Genomic DNA, 17,771 nt, shown 5'->3' with positions numbered 1-17,771 from the left:
GGTCTTTAATTCATTTTGAGTTTATTTTTGTTTATGGTGTTAGGGAGTGTTCTAATTTCATTCTTTTACATGTAGCTGTCCTAGCACCACTTATTGAAGAGGCTTTCTTTTCTCCATTGTATATTCTTGCCTCTTTTCTCGAAGATAAGGTGACCATATGTGTGTGGATTTATCTCTGGGCTCTTTATAAGATTCACCTATTTTGTTGAGTGGGCCAATAGCTTGTTCCTTTGTATTGCTGAGTAGTAGTCATTTGTTTTTGATACATGATCATTTGTTTTGATAAATGAATGTTTTCATTCACCTGTTGAAGACCATGTTGATTTTTCCTCCAATTTTTGTCTATATATAAAGCTGCTATAAACATTTGTGTATCAGTTTTTGTGGGAACATGAGCTTTCATTTTTCTTGAGGTGATACCTAGGTAGGAGCAGGAATCCTGGGCAAGTGTATTTTTAACTTTGAAACCTAAAACTAAAACTTCTTAAGGCAAATGTAGGAGAAAATATATGTGTCCTTGGATTGACATTGAATTTTTAGATATAATACTCAAACCACAATCTATTTAAAAAAATTATAATTTTTTTATATTCTGTCAAAAAATTAATTTTTTTTGCTGCATGCAAGACACTGTTAAGAGAATGCAAAGGCAAGTCACAGTGGGAAAAAATATTTGAAAAGTCACACATCTGATTATAGACATGTGTCAAGAATATATAAAGAACTCTTAAATCTCAAAAGTAAACAATGTAATATAGAAATGGACAAAACATCTCAATAGACATTTCACCAAAGAAGCTATATGGTTGGCAGATAAGCACATGAATAGATGATCACATGCTTAATGTCATTTGTTATTAGAGAAATTGAATGCAAATGGAAACCACATTGAGATACCACTACACAACTATCAGAATTGCTTTTAAAAAAATTGAAAATACCAAATGCTGGAGAAATTGTAGAGCGACAGGAACACTCATTTGTTCCTGGTAACAATTCAGGAGGATGCAGCTGCGTTGGAATACTGTTTGGCCTTTTCTTATTATAAGTGTATGTTTTCCATATGACCCAGCAATCCCAATCCTAGGTATTTACCCAAGTTAAATGAAAACTTACAGAAACCTGCTCTTGTTTTTGAAGGTATTTTCAATGGATAACAAAGTGTAGTTTTTCCATTTTTTTTAAATTTCAGCACTTTTAAAGATGTTGTTCCATTGCCCACTAGCTTGTATTTTTTTCCAATAAGAAGCCCCCTGAAACTCTTTTTAACACCTATGTATTCCACCCCCCACCCCGCTGTGACTAATCTTCTCCAAATTATGGTTTTATTTGTATTTAAAAATACATTAGAAATTCTTTATATGCCCGTGACTAAGCTAGTTTTCAATGTACATTACTTCAGATTTGAGACAGGTTTTGTTCTGAGAAGTCCTTTTTCAAGCTGAATGCTAAAATGGGGAATGCCGGTACATTTCCAAAGCTGATTAATGTAAATTGTTTTCTTGCTAATGTTGATGGGTGAATTTTATTAGACTTTTAGCTCCTGAACAGTTTTTAGTTCACGATGATAGTTACTGTAATGTGCTGTGACTGTGCTGAAAGCTGTCGAGCACCATAATATCTGAAGTGCTGTAAACAGTGGTTGCTTTAAAAATTTACTTTTTTTCAAACCTCCTTCAGATTTTTTTTTTCTAGATAATTTTCTTTTTTGGTAATTTTTCTAAGTTGACATATATTAGTTTCAGGTGTACAACACAATGATTTGATATATATATATATAGTTAAATTATCACTATAATAAATCTAGTTAACATATGTCACCATATATAGTTGTAATTTTTTTCTTGTGATTAAGATATTTTCTATTTGTCTTCAGATTCACTTAACTTTTCCTCTGCAGTATCTAATTTGCTCTTAATCATTTCCAGAGAATTTCTTAATTTTTAGCTTTTAAAAAAAATTATAGATGTTGCCTTTTTGTTAGTTTTTATTTCTTTTAATCAATGTATTCATTTTTTAAATTTTAAATCCTAACACATATTTATAGTAACTGTTTTACTGTCCTTATCTGCTGTTATCATCATCTCTGTCTTCTGGGTCTGTTTTAAATTGACTGATTTTCTTCTTAGTTATGGGCCACATTTTCCTACTTGTTGGCATCATAGTTAAAAAATACATATTTCTGGAAAAGTAATTCATAATTTCTTCAACCATGTTTCTATTGATGGGCAATTATGTTTTTTCCAGTTTGGAACTATTGCAAACAGCGTTGTAATGAATACCCTTGTGATATGTTTTGTTCACGTTTTAAAATGCATCTTAGTATAAATTCCTGCTAGTGGAGTTTCTCATCAAAGGGCATGTTTATGCAAATATTTGACATATAATGCTATATTTCCCTTTGCATAGGGTATACATATTTATATTACTTAAATAAGTACTGAATTAGTTTTAAGTTTAGAGGACAATCTTCTAATGAACATGGTTCACAGCAGAACACGCCAGGCTTTTAGTCATTTGTTCTGTAGCACGTTGTCACAGATTCCATCTTTTGGCCTTAGCATTAAAGTGAAGCCACTTGAATGTGATTCTTGGAAATATCATTTTCGCATAGTCAGATGCTAAAAGAAGTAGCTATTGGTCATTTTCTTATATGTTAGGTATAAGAAAAGTCAGTTTGATAGTGTTGTAAATGGTACTGCATTTTGTTATTGTTGTTGCTTCTAATGGAATGATTACACTATTTCTAAGAAAGTAATTAGGTGATATAGTTTATATTCGGTTTCTACTGAATTACTCAGAATGTTAGTTGTTGCAAGAAGAGGCTTTTCTGGGGCTTGTTTTAGTGACTTCCCTTTGTGATTAGAATCCACTAGAATATTACCTCTTGAGGGCAGAAATTTTGTCTGTCTTGTTTTTGCAGAGACTTAAAGCTCCTGAGGTAGTGGACTACTGCTGCCTTATTCTTGGTTTGGGGCTTGGAGTGGAGTGTTTGCTCTGTATTCTAGTCCATCCTTAGCCTTTAGCAGGTTTTTGGGTGCTTGCGTCACTGGATGATCTCTTTCCATGTTCTTTGTAAGTTTTGATTAGTTGCTGGACAGTGTGAACTTTATATTGTTGAGTATCTATATTTTATTGTCTTTCTTTAAAGAATGATGAGTTTATTTTGATAGGCATTAATTTACTTTTGGATCACCTTTAGCTTATTTTTGTAGCTTGTTTTTAAGTTTTGTTATGGATCTTGTTAGCATAGCCTTTATTCTGTGGCTGGAGTCATTAGACTGGTCTCATGAGCAGATCTGGGCTATAGCCCTTGAGCTAAGAATGGATTTTACATTTTTAAAGGGTTGTAAAGAAACAAGAAAAAAACAAAGAATATGTGAGTTTTCTAGTTGTTTATATGTGAGGACAAATCTAATACCAGTTATTCTTTCATGGTTAGAAGTAGAAGTCTGTTTAGTAAACATTAATAGAAATGCTTTCAGACTTTTGGTATAATATATAACTAATAATTATACTTTTATCAAATCTCTTATTTGCTATAAATTGGGTTTAGTTTTTATAGTATTTGTAAGAGATATTAGCAGGATATTAAGAAACTGTAATTAAGATTAATTTCTGTCGTGCATCTTGGATGCCTACTCTGTGCCCCAGACTTTGTACAGCTTGCTGGGGACAGACAGAATAATACATGAATTGAAGACCAGGTACTCAGCCTAGTAGGGAACTAGACATGTGTATTATCTATTGCTGCATAACAAATTACCCTAAGACTAAGTGGCTTAAAAAGCATTTATTATCTCTTGGTCTGGAATCGGGCCATGACTTAGCTGGATCTTCTGGCTCAGGGTTTTTCAAAAACCTGAAATTAAAATGTGGACCAAGCTACAGTGGCGTGGTACAGGCTTGACTGGTGGAGGATCCATTTCCAAGTTCACTCACATGGTTGTTGGCAGGAATCAGTTCCTTTCCACACGGGCCCCTTCATAGGGCAGCTCACAGTGTGGTAGCTTATATCTCTTGTAACCTTATCTCAGAAGTGAAATCCTATCATTTTCGCTGTATTCTATTGTATATAAGAAGTAAGTCACTAGGTCCAGCCCATACTTGGAGGAGGAGATTACACAACAGCACGAATATGGGACACAGGGATCATTGACAGCCATTTTAGAAACTGCCTATAGTAACATATGGTATATAAATTATATAAAATATTATAATTGTGTCTTAAAATAATGTTACAGGATTAATATGTATGACATAGTAACAGTTTGCCACTGGTGTGCTAAGTGCTTCCCACAGATTATTTTATTTAAGCCTCTCCCAGTATTTGGTGGGAGAGGTAGTATGTAATATATCCATTTTACAGATAAGGAAATTGAAGCTCAGTGAGGTTACCTAACTATGATAATAGCAGAACCAAGACTCTAGTTCAGACTTTGCCGATTCTAGCACCCATATTTTTAATCTGCATATTTTGTCAGCATTAAAATAGAATTACCTTTTATTGGGCACCTCTTATGTGCCAAGCCTTGTAAATGCTTTATTCATGTAAGCCTCATAATAACTCCATTAAAGCTCCTGATCTTACTGATGATGTACTTTAGATTCCAGATTCAAGAAATTACTTTGAAAAATTACATATATTTTTGACATATATTTTTTGTTTCAGAGACATTAAACAATATAACCCAAAGAGTCTCTGTAAATACCAAAAGAAAAGAATCATTTAAATACCTATTACTTTAAAAAAGTGGTATTCCTAATAAAATAAATTTGCAGAAGGAAACCTGACACATTTCAATCCATTTACTGTTCTGCAGATGAAGGGTAGTATGTGAATCTCAAACAGGAATGAATTTGTAAATACTTGAAAAGAAAACAACCCACTCAGAAGAAATCTTAGCAAATACTACTATATAAATTTTAGTCAGAAATTAGCTCATGTAGTTAATGTTGAAATATTTTTACTAATAAATTTGAAGTACTTTCACTAATAAATTCGTTCACAAATAAATTGAGTGGCTTTCATATCAAAGGCTGTACGTACTTCCTTCAGTTATCCCATTGTTTTTGCGAAGTGAATCTTCTAGATGAGGAAAATACGACATAGAGAATTATTTTCTCATGGCTGAAGGGTAACTGTAAGATTGCTGATCTTATTGGCCTTTTAGACCAGTTTATTTTAATAATTTGAGGCTGTCTTGTAAAATATATGTTGATAATAATAAATCCTAAAGTTTTGAATGATTTTATTTTCCTTATAATAGCACTGTCTCACATTCTACATTTGTATTTGCTTTCTTAAGTGGGGCATAAAATGCAGTTGAAGCTGATAAGTTCTCAGATTCTGTGTCATATGTCATATGCCATTATTGACATCCTTCACTCAACTCATTCACTTATTTATTAAAAAATATTTATTACTAAGTTGTAAATACTGCTCTAAGTACTTCGGATACATCAGTGAACAAAATGGACAAAAATCATGAAGTTTACATTTTAGCAGGCATGGTTCAAAAATAAACAGTAAACATGATAGGTAAGTAAGTAAGCAGGCATTCATTATGGATAAGGAAGAAATTCTATACCTGCTCTTTTAAACCATGCTAAGGAAAATTACATAGAAAACTACTTGGTTTTCAGCTTGGCTTATTTTTGTTGATCCCTTTAAAAATATTGTTTTAAGAACAACAAAATTTGGGGAAATATTCTCTCTAAAAACAGAGTTAAAATGATGCTATTAATTAAGAAAATGACCATGTTTTGCTCCTACAATAATTTCTTGCTTTATAACTCATGCATTATCAATATTGCTGCAAAATATAGTAATTTAATATCTTGGATACTTTTGATGGTGGTTTATAAAAACCCAAAGCACTTGGTATAACAAAATTTATGTTTCTCTAAACTTGTTTCTGTTCTAATTATATTATACTTTTGCTGGCTTTGAATATTAATGATAATTTTTTTGTTATAATTCCAAGTAAAATGTTACAGAAGACTTTTTCTTATTTGTTATTGAAATGATTCTTGTTTAGAAAACTCTCTGTACTTTTGTTTATCACACTTGTCTTTTTTTTTTCACACTTGTCCAAGTTAACTTTTTCTATGAAGGGAAAGATTAAACATTTCTAATATCTTACTGGTGTAGCTTAGAATCGACTAGGATACATTATATGTTCAGCATATGGTATGACAGCATTTTACAGGGTTGCATGTGTTGTCACAAACAGTATTATTAACTCAAATGTTAATACTTCTTTTGTTGACTTACGGAATTAAATCCATCCCTTAGACCATCAGAGTGGATTTTTTAATTTGTTTTTTAACCAAGAATCCCTGAATGTCTGCATTTTTTCTATATAATATAAAAAGTAGACCTCACATGACTGGATCTTGTGAGATGTTGAATACCTGAGATATTGAATAGACTTTAATTATTCTTATGTTTAGTGAATAGATGGGTTTACCTGAAATTAGAGAAATAGGGTTTTGAGAAAGGATTTTGAGAAAGAGACAGAATGAACAGTGGAGTCAATAAAAAGAATGTTCTCATTAGACTTAAGAATAGATATTAAAACAAAAGACAAAACACCAAGTTTTCTTTGGATTATTACTTTATTTGGCTTTCTAACATTCTCAGTGAGTACAATTTTTTTCATTCTTTGTTTAGTCAGTGTAAACCAGAAACAATGAGGAAAATAGTGTAGGAATAAATGGGAAGGAAGTAGAATTTCTGGGACACTCCTTTGAAGAGATTTTCTTTTCTTTGAATACTTGGCCATTTAAAAGCATTTGAGATTTGAGGTTCAAAAGGAGGATAATAGTAGTCCTGTGCTCTAATTTTTGAAACTTCTTCTCCAACTTTTCTATCTAGTCTTTCATAACTGGTTAATTAGTGGTTAAGTACCCATCACATTCAGTTTTGTATATAGAAACTATTTCTTTTCTTCTCTTTTATAAGGAACTCTGTGCCTGGAGATAAGACTTTTCTTATCTAGCTTTGGAATTACCAAATGGTATTAAAGTTATATCTTTGCCTACAAATTTTCTCCTTGGCGAGAAAATTGTTTTCAAAGGAAATTCTAAGCCTAATGATGGAGAAGTGACAAATGAAACCAATAACCAAGCCTGAGAAAGCATATCCATTTTGTAGTTTAAGATGCTCCATAACTAAGATTTAACTGGTATTAGACTTCTACTGCAATTGTTGGTATTTTTAAATACATTTGAGAAAGGAATAATCTACCATAATCCATATGAACCTTTGCTTGTGATGTTTGGAGTGGTTGCCAGCCGCTTAATGGCTGCGATAACCTTTCCTTGGCTAATATACATGACACTTTTAGAACTTTTCCTAAAAGTGACAATATGCCTGTCACCTGCAGAGTTAAGTGGTGTAATGGCAGCTGAGCAGTAAGATGGAGGGGGGTGGAGTTGAGATTTTGTAAGAATGAATTCACTCATGCAGAGAACATGTTTCAGTTTGAGGTAATGGAAACATTAGCCCAGAATATGTAGTTGAGTACATTTTGTTTGGTTTTGAGTGGTTCTTCAAAGATAGAATCTTTTAATCTCTGTATATGTGCTGTTGCACAGTGTTGTTAGAAGGAAAAGTGATGATGGCATTTGGAGGACTTTCAGGCTTAGAGCTAATTAAGGTATCTGGTACAGCATTGATTTAATATGCAGACCTAAAAGCTTTTGCTTTTTACTTACTTTAGGCAATTACATTATTTGCCAGCCTGCTGGCTAGTCAACACCAATATGTTTCTTTTAATTCCATGAATCTCAGCATATGCTATTTTACATATCCTAAATAATTTAAATACATTTGTTATTCTTTCCACAGCATGTAGAGTCCATGAAGCACAGGACAATAAAGCTTCCTACTCATACCACCAGGAGGATCTCTTGGAAAGAGTCACCACAGGACTACCAGAGAGACTAATTTGTCTGAAGCATCATGTGTTGAAAGAACACTCACTAGAAACAGAGTGACGATGTTTTCAATTCCTTGAGTTCCAGGAACCCAGGAGAGTGAGCTGAAACTCTGAAAATGCGGCCATGGACTGGTTCCTGGCGTTGGATTATGCTCATTCTTTTTGCCTGGGGGACCTTGCTATTTTATATAGGTGGTCACTTGGTACGAGATAATGACCACCCTGATCACTCTAGCCGAGAACTGTCCAAGATTTTGGCAAAGCTTGAACGCTTAAAACAGCAAAATGAAGACTTGAGACGAATGGCTGAATCTCTCCGGTAGGTTCTAAAAAACTGAGGGAAGAATGGTGAAACATTGTATTTTGTTTTTAGGTGCAGGGCTTCAGTCAGCTGTTAAAAAATACTTAATGATTTCTGTAAACTGCTATTTTTGCAAAAATTTAAATATCTTAGTAAGGTACTTTTTATGCTAATGTTATCTCTATGTATTTAACATAGAGAGTTACTCTATAATGGCAAATCTTATTTTGCATATGAATTTTAATATAGAAAAACTATGCCATTTAATATACTTATATTTTGTTTAAAATTATCTTCAGCATTTTGATAATTTTGATAAATATAAACTTTGTATGATTTAAAGTAGTACATATTAAAATTTTCATCATGGACTATAACAAACACATAATAATTGAGAGGCTGAGTTAGTCTAACTCTAACTTATTAAATGAAAACATTCATTCTTAAATAAAACAACTGTATCTGGAATCTAGAGAATTATTATAATTGCTACTGCCCGTCTATTAAAAAATGGTTTTCAAAGTTATTGAATTTAGAAGTTATCTAGTATCTTCTAATTCCTCATATTTAAATATGAAGGTGACTGTATACTTAGTGCTTGCTGTCTCTCAAAACAGAGGTCGAAGATTTGAGAAGATGAAGAGGTGAGAGTCGTCTAGAGGTGGTAATTGACTCTAAGGGAAGTAGTGTAGAAAAAAAGAGCACAAATTCATTTCTTTTTGAGAAACAAATACATTGAGGAGTCGAAAGTGGAAACGTTCTGTTGTGCATAGAACTTTCAGAGTAGTTGGAGAAGGAGAAGGGGAGAGAGCTATTTTGTGGAGGCCGAGGAGCGTTCTGTGACGAAAGAATGTAGTTGGCAGTGTCACACACCCTTGGAGCCTCCCTTCCCTCACTGCCTTTCACTCTTTATTTAGAACTCAGTTCTTTCCTTTTGTTTAGTTCCATAACTTTTCTTCACCATGATATCATTTTGATCTCTTTATGTTCTGTGGAAGGCTGTGCTAGGTATTAAGAGTTTTACTGTTTCAGTGAATGAAACATCAGCCCTGTCATTTGTAGGAGTAATAGTACCATTCAGCAAAATACAAAGTACGCAGGAATTAAAAAGTGGACGGCTAACTTCTTGAATTTGTGTATCATTTTATTTTCTTTTTGGGGAGAGCCAGGGAGGAAGGATCATGGAGAGGGTGGTCTTTCAGTAGAGTCTTAATCACTTGTTATGGGAACCAAAGATTGATAATTTGGAGGTTAGTAATCATAGCTATCATTTATTGAGAGTTTGTTATGTGCCAGGTACTGTGCCAAGGACTTTGCGTGGATTATCTCATTGAATTCCACAGCTTCCTTATGGGATGCTGGTTCTGTTTTCATAACCATTTTACAGATGAGGAATCAATGGGATATTAAGTGATTTAATTTTTCCCTAGGTCACACTTCTCACAAATGATGGAGCTTACTTTGAATCATAGCAGTATGAGTGGAAAGCCAGGGGTCTGATGAACGGTTTTGCCTCTCTGAATAGAAACCAGAGAGAAGTAAATGATTCAGAAATCTCAACTAAACATCTCATGTAGGAGATAAGCAAGAGTAGTTGATTTTGGAGTATGATTTGTAGTAAGATCTTGTTCTACGTTATGAGAATTTTACTCCTTGAAAACATATTGCCTCTTAACAATTTAGGCTAATAAAAAATTGCTCACTTTTTTCCTAATTTCAACTTAAATATTGATAGTTCACTTGGCTTGTCTGACTGCCAAGTATTTGCTTCTATTGCATGAAGGAAAGCTTGCCTTTAATATGAGTTGTTCCTTCTGCAAAATAATCTTTGGATCTCTGAAGTCACTTTCTTTTTATAATCTTTCATGTTGGCAAAAAATTAAATTCTCAACTACTACAAATGTAGAGACAACTTCTAAGAGCTGAGACATTTAATATGTCATTCTGTAACATCATAAATACAATCTGAAAGTACAGATGGAGAAAATGAGCCCATACACACACACACACACAGACACGCACACACACACACATATAATTTCAGGAAAATATGTAAATAATTAGGGAAGAAAACCTCTTTAGGCCTTTCCATCAACTTTATTGGTAGGGCCATTTGTGTTTTATTCAAAGAGATTATTATTTTAGAGCCCCTGGCATAAAAGGAAGAGCAGTGGAGGCGCTAGTGACATTGGTGTTCTTTTTTCCCCTTATTGTAATATTTCATACTCAGTTTTCTATGTCTTTTTCTTATAAGAAAGTATGTTCAGAAGGTAGACTATAAAGGATTAATTCAGATGTCTGTAAAACTAGGTCATTTCTTTGAGATATGGTGTGTGGATTAGAATTGGAAAGTAACCCAGAAGCCGGAAACTACAATTTTTAAGATTCAGGACAATAATTTTTAAAAGCAGTTACCCAACCCTCTAGCCAGTGTTTGCTAATTTTGTTGATACTACTACAAAGTTAGGAAAATAATTTGACAATCATTACTCTGAGGGATGCAAACGTTTTAGTACGATGTATGGGAGGTTGCTGCATGCATCTCTGTGTGTACGTGTGTATCTGTATGTATATTTAATTCTGCCTTATTGATGAATAATTTCTGTATGGTAAAATACACTTCTTTTAGCATACATGTCTATGAATTTTGGCAAATCCTTATAGTCATGTAACCAGTACCACCATCAAATTATATAAGAATTCTTTCTCCCCCCAGAATTCTGTTGTGCCCTTTTGTAGTTAAATTCTCTTCTAACCTTCTGTCCCTGGCATCCACTGATCTGTTTTCTGTCTTATGTTTGTTTCCTGTTCCAGAATGTTATATAAATAGAATCATGCAGTAGGTAGCCTTTTGAGTCTGGCTTTTTTCATTTAGCATAATATACTTGTGATTCATCAGTGCTACTTTGTGTATTGGTAGTTCATTTTATTAAAAAAATTTTTTTTAATGATGAGCAGTATTCCACAGTATGCATGTATCAGTCTTGTTTGTTTTTAAATGTATTCACCAGTTGAAAGATGTTATTAGTGTATCCATTTTTTTGGCAATTATGAACAAAGCTGTTACAAACATTTGCCCTGTAAGTTTTTGTGTGTAAGTGAGTTTTTATTTCTCTTGGGTAAATACCTAGGAGTGGAATTGCTGGGTCATATGTAAAGTGCATTTTAACTTTATGTAAGAAGCTGTGCAAAATGTTTTCCAGAGTACCTGTACCATTTTGCATTCCCACCCACAGTGCTTGAGAGTTATAGCTCTCATCTTTGCTAGCACATGCTGTTGTCAGGTATTTTTACTTTATGTTTTAATAGATATGTAGTATTATCTCATAGTTTCAGTTTGCATTTACGTGATGATTAACGAGGATGAGCATTTTTTTCATGTGCTTATTTGCTATTCATATACCTTCTTTGGTGAAGTATCTATTCAAATTTGTTGCTTATTTTAAAAATTAAGTTATTTGTTTTCTTACTGAATTTTTTTAAGAAATTGGGGTTTTATATATAACATAAAATGTTTTATATATATGCGTATATATAAAATAAACACATAGTGGCTTAAACCAATAAACATTTATTTGCTCCTGATTATTCAATTTCAGTTGGCCTTAGCTGGGCTGTTTTCCTAATTATGTATGGGGTCACTCATGTGGCTGCAGCCATCTGGTGGCTCCATTGTGGTTGATCAGTCCAGATGACCTAACACATGTTCAGTGGTTAGCTGGGGCCATCAGCTGGTTCCCTTCTATCTGGCTTCTCTAGCAGGATAGCCCAGGTTTCTTACGTTGTAGTGTTCCAAGAGGGCAAGAGCAGAAACTGCAAGTCCTCTTGAGGCCAAGCATGAGAAGTTGCACAGTGTCACTTCTGCCACATTCTGTTAGTCTTTGCAAGTCAAAGGGACACTCCATATTCAGGGAATGGAGGTAGGAGCTGCAAAGAATTTGTAGCCATATTTAACCCACTCACCTCATCTCTAGAAATAATGTTGAATAGATTAGGTTAAATCATGGCGGTCTTGAACAGCCAGAGTTTAGTGTAGGCTTGGTTGATAGATAATAGGGAACCATAATTGGGTTTTCAGCAGAGGAATGATGTAGTGAAAATGGTTGAGGAAGATTTAGATTTTCAGGTGGATTTGGGCCATGTGCTTGACTGGAGTGAAATTAACTGGGAAATATAGTATTAATCTAGACACGAGGTGATGCTGACCTAAATTAATGATTTAATCTGTTGGCTTTGGTACAAAGGTACATCTGCTTATTTTCCCATGTTTCCTTCATGCTTTTATTTGACTTTCCCCAAACATTCCTTTCTTATTTGTTGATTGCCAGAACATTGAGTATACATGTAGTAGTCCTTCTTTTAAAAACTTAGAAATCATCACTTTTTAAGCCTGCCACCCTACAGGAATGCCTTTCATCTTTCATGTTTGTTTTGTCTCAACCTTTAGTAATGTGAAATTGCTATCAGTTCACAGAATCTTTTCTTTTTAGGATTTGAACCTGCCAATCTGCCTCTCAGAGTTGAAATTTAGCAGAAAACACCTGGAAAATTATTGAACCTTGTTCAGAAACCCCTTGAGCAGTGAACCTCAGTGACAGAAGTTAGAACTGGGCACAACTTGTAACATTTAAAGAGTGCTTAATTGACAGCTTTCCTCTTAATTCCTTATTGTAGTTCCATTTATTTTGGGGAGCATAATTTTAAAAAATTCAAATGTGACTCTGTAGGCTTTTAATAAGGTTGGTTTGTTTGTTTGGTCCAGGAAAGAAAAAATTTCTTCTGGAAATTAGATGTTAGCTATAAACTGTAAATTTTACAGACCACAAAGGAGGTATGATTAGCTTACGATTATCTGTTTTTCTGAGCTATGTACTAGTCTCCTCAGTTGGATTAGAGCTGAAGCAAGAATCTTCTGGTGGAAAAATTTGTCTCAGGCAACAAAATTATGAAACACTGACATGGATAGAAAGGAGACTGATAGGGTCTTTCACAGGTCATACCTTACTTCTTCTTTTTTGAGAAGCTGGTATTAGAAATTGGAGATTTGTTTGTTCCTGTTAGTTGGTTGGAGGATTTGCTGTAGGCAGTCTTCTCCATAATTGCTCATCTCGCTTATAAAGAGTGTACTGCTTGTATTCCTACAGCAAGTGAATGGGTTGGAGTGTGTAGAGCATCTAGCTGTAACCTTCCTTTTTTTTTTACTTTTACTTTTGCAGCCCTGCATCCATTATTCCTTATGCTATCAAGAATATATGGGCTTCCCTGGTGGCACAGTGGTTAAGAATCCACCTGCCAATGCAGGGGACGTGGGTTTGAGCCATGGTCCGGGAAGATCCCGCATGCCGCGGAGCAACTAAGCCCGTGCGCCACAACTACTGAGCCTGTGCTCTATAGCCTGTGAGCCACAACTACTGAAGGCCGCGCGCCTAGAGCCCTAGCTCCACAACAAGAGAAGCCACCGCAATGAGAAGCCCGTGCACTGCAATGAAGAGTAGCCCCCGCTCGCCGCAAGTAGAGAGGGCCCCGCACAGCAACAAAAGACCCAATGCAGCCAGAAAATAAATAATAAATAAATTTATTTTTATAAAAAGAATATTTTATTTTTCCTTATGGAAAATACTCCTTCCCTATGTTAGAATATCTTAGATTTTTAGTCAAGATTCCTAGCCTTCTCAGTCTGACAATCAGATGCTTTCTCCCTGGAATTTGTATTAACCTTTTCATATATTGCTGTATTAGATTTGCTAGTGGATATTTTTCCATGTTAACAAGACATGTTTACCTGTAATATTTCCTTCTTATAACGCCTTTTGGGTTTTGGTATTAAGTTTATGCAGGAAAATTTTATTCTCTGGAAGGGTTTGTATAAAATTGGTATTCGTTCTATTTTAAATCTTTGTTAGAATTTCAGTGATGCTGTCTGGGCCTGCAGTCTTTTTTTTTTTTTGGCTGTGGGTGGGCAGAGCTTGGTTTGGGTAGGGACAGGAGACGTATGGGAAGGCTTTAAATTCTAGATTTGATCTTCTTAATAGAAATTGGACCATTCACATTTTCTGTTTTTTCCTATGTCAGTTTTGGTAAAATGTGTTTTTCAAGAAATGTGTCCATTTTATCAAGATTTTCAAAAGTTGCATAAAGTTGTTCATAATTCCTTTTTACTTTTCTTCTTCAGACCTGTAATATCTGTAGTACTGTTTCATTTTTCATTCTTGATATTGTTTATTTGTTTGTGTTTTCTCCTTTTATCTTGCTAAGAGTTTATTGATTTTATTTACTTTTTCAAAGAATCTCTGGTGGTTGTTTTTTTCTCCTGTTGTATGTCTGTTTCTATTTTATTGATTTCTACTCTTAGTTTTATAATTTTTTTTCTTATAGTCTCTGGGTTTCTCTGTTCTTTTTAAAGCTTTTTCAGAAAGAATTTTATATTATTGATTTTAAGCATTGCTTTTTTTCTAACATATGCCTGGAGAGCTGTAAATTTCTCTCTAAGCACAGGTTTAGAGAGCACAGTTGCATCTTGCAAGTTCTGACAGTGACCTATTTTAATTGTTATTCAATTAAAACTTTTCAGATTTCTTTTGTGATTTTTTTTTTTGTTGTTGTTCTTTAACTCACAGTTAAAGGAGTGTGTTGCTTAATTTCTAAGTGGGACTATTCTGTTACCTTTTTGGCTTTGATTTCTAATGTGTTCTTCAACCAGATAGAATTATATTCTGTATCATTTAAGTTCTTTGAAATTTTAAGTGGCTCAGCAAATGACTTACGTTGGTGAATGTTTTAAGAGAAATGTGTATTCTGCTCTTGTTGGATATGCTCTTCTACACATGTCATTTAAGTTAGGTTGGTTAACTGTGTTATTAATATTTTCTGAATTTATATAGAATTATTTTTTTAGTCTGCTTGTTCTATCAGCTAACGAGAAAGCCATGTTAAAAATCTCCAACAGTGGTTATAGATCTATTTCTTTTCACCTCTGTCAACTTTTCTTTGATACATCTAAAGCTGTTTCATTTGGTGAATGCAAATTCAGGAATATCTTATTTTCTAATGACCTCATTTGTCTTTAATAATACTTTTTTAGCTATAAAGTCTAATTTATTTGGTATCAGTATTGCTACACTAACTTTCTTTGTGTTAGTGTCTGCATGACATTTCTTTCATCTTTTTAATTTTAACCTTCATGTGTTTTTTATTAAATATATTTAAACAGATTTAATTATTTGAAGTGTTTCTTATAAGAATAGGATTGGATTTTGTTATTTTTTTGGTTCAGTCTGTTAATCTCTGTCTTTTTATTCACTTGTTTTATCCATTTACATTTAAGATAATTACTGAGTATAAGTCTAACACATTGCTAGTTTTTTCCTCCCTTTTGGTCTCATCTCTTATTTTTTTCTTTGCTGTTTCCTTTTGGATTAAACAGTTTTTTAAATTGTTATTCTGTTTTCTCAATTATAATAGTTTTAATTATACATTTATATTCTTTTAATGGTTACCCTAGATACTATCAGATATACCCTTTTAATTGCAGTCTATCTTAAAGTAATATTTTTATCATTTCAAGAGCAGTGCAAGAATTTTGTCCTACTTAAATCTTTAACACCCCTCCCCCACATCCACTTTTGGTCTTTTTATTGTCATATATTTCAACCCAATGTCTGTTATAAACTGCACATTATGTTATTATAATTTTGATTTAAATTGTCATATTCCTTTATAATTAACTACATATTTATTCTTTTTAATGTTGTTTATTCCTTCCTGCAGTTTAATTCTTCCATGCTGATCATTTCCATTCAGCCTGAAGAATATCCTGTAGTATTTTTGGTAGTCCAAATTTGATGGCAATAAACTCTTTTAGATTTTCTTTTTCTGAAGACTTTAAAAACATTTAGTTTTGAGAGATATTTTTGCTAGCATAGAATTTAGTTTGGCAGTAATTTTTTACCACGCTTTAAATGTGTCATTCTGTTGTTTTCTAGCTTTCATAGTTTTTGTTTAGAAGTCAGCAATTTTAATTGAAGTGTATCTTTTTCTTTGGCTACTTTGCATTTTAATTTTTGTCTTTGGTTTTATACAAGTTGACCATGATGCGCAGATGTGACTTTATTTGTTTTTATCCAGTTTGAAATTCACTGAGCTTAATTCTGAGATTTGATGTCTTTTATCAGTTTTAGAAAATCCTTAGCCATTATCTCTTTAAATACTGCTTCTGGACTACTCGTTCTCTTTTCTCCTGGAACTCCACTTACATATATTAGCAGATTTCCTTTTATGGTGTCTCACGTGCCTTTTATGTGTCTGTCGCAATCTGATTTGTCTTTGTACTTCATTTTATGTATTTTCTTTTGAACTGTATTCCAATTTATTTAATCTATCTTCTTCTACATTCATTCTGATGTTAAACACACCCAATACTAATTTTTATATATTTTGATTCTGGAATATCTAGTCCATTTTTTTGGATAATTTCAAATTTCTTTGTAAATTCTTTATTTTTCATCTACTTTGTCCATTTTTTAATAATTTCTTTAAGTAGTTATTCTGATATAACTATTAAATTGTCTGCTAATACCTGGATGATACCTGGATCATCTTTTGATCAACTTTTATTTTTCTTTTGATTATTGGTCACATTTTTTGACTCTTTCCATGTCTAGTAATTTTTATTTTTGTCAGATATTGTGACAAAATATTATATAAAAGTAGTGTAGAGGTTTCCCTGTGTTAGGGATATATTATCTCTGGGCTTATTATCTCATTCAGTGCAATCAGGGATTGAGCTGGGTCATGGCTGCATTATGGTTTTAGTGAAACTTAACCCACTTCTGTTTCTTCCCTGTTCCTCAGGTGTAAATCTTCCATGCTTTTGATTAAGAACTTGGTGGATTTCTTTGAAGACTTAAAATACTGTGGGAAATTTAGTCTGCCTTTTAGATGTTTTAGGCTTTGCTCTTTGGCCTCTTACACTATGTAGCATCTAAATATGGCAAACAGTGCATGAAAACACTAGCTATGAGTTTAACGTAAGTCTCAAACAGAACTTTGTCTTGTAATATCACAAAGACTGAGAAATTTTAGTCTGTCTTAAAATTGCTCTCTAGTCTCCCTTGGAGCCCCAGAATTAAGCTAATATACCATGGATAAAACCGGTTATGTGTTTAGTGCCCCTGTAGTTTCCAAATTTTCAAGATGTGAGCCTGTGCCTCACATCTTACCTAGAATCAGGAAGTGCTCCCTAAGTAAGAACATGGCTAGTTATAGAATGCTGTCCTCTGGACTTTTGATTAATCCTGCACTTAATATACCTCTCTAATGGCTTTAAAATGGGTTATATTTTCAAGTTATTTTCTTTTTTTTTTTGATTGTTGTCATTATTACGGCAAGAGTAGGGTTTGCTATTACATGCTACATTCTACCTGAAACCAAAACTACCTGGATTGAAAATGGTTTGAGTTATCCCAATACTGCTGCTGTAAAGAGATTCCCATTAGTTCCTGTACCTACGTCCCTGGAGCTGTTCT

At 33.5% G+C, this 17,771-nt stretch overlaps 1 protein-coding gene across 5 annotated transcripts in view; it reads left to right on the top strand.

The window, feature by feature from the left end:
* The window catches only part of FUT8 (fucosyltransferase 8), a 311,319-nt gene that overhangs the window by 149,430 nt on the left and 144,118 nt on the right, over window positions 1-17,771 (top strand). For all 5 annotated transcript variants that reach the window (XM_082451693.1, XM_082451690.1, XM_082451691.1 and 2 more), the window contains one exon: window positions 7,856-8,265. In XM_082451693.1, coding sequence (XP_082307819.1) covers window positions 8,063-8,265 — 203 coding nt within the window. In that variant the 5' untranslated portion in view covers window positions 7,856-8,062. The remainder of the gene's footprint in view (window positions 1-7,855; window positions 8,266-17,771) is intronic.

This window comes from Balaenoptera physalus, assembly GCF_965194825.1.
Source record: "Balaenoptera physalus genome assembly, chromosome: 2".
Classification (NCBI taxonomy): domain Eukaryota; kingdom Metazoa; phylum Chordata; class Mammalia; order Artiodactyla; family Balaenopteridae; genus Balaenoptera; species Balaenoptera physalus.
This window is presented reverse-complemented; position numbering and strand designations above follow the sequence as displayed.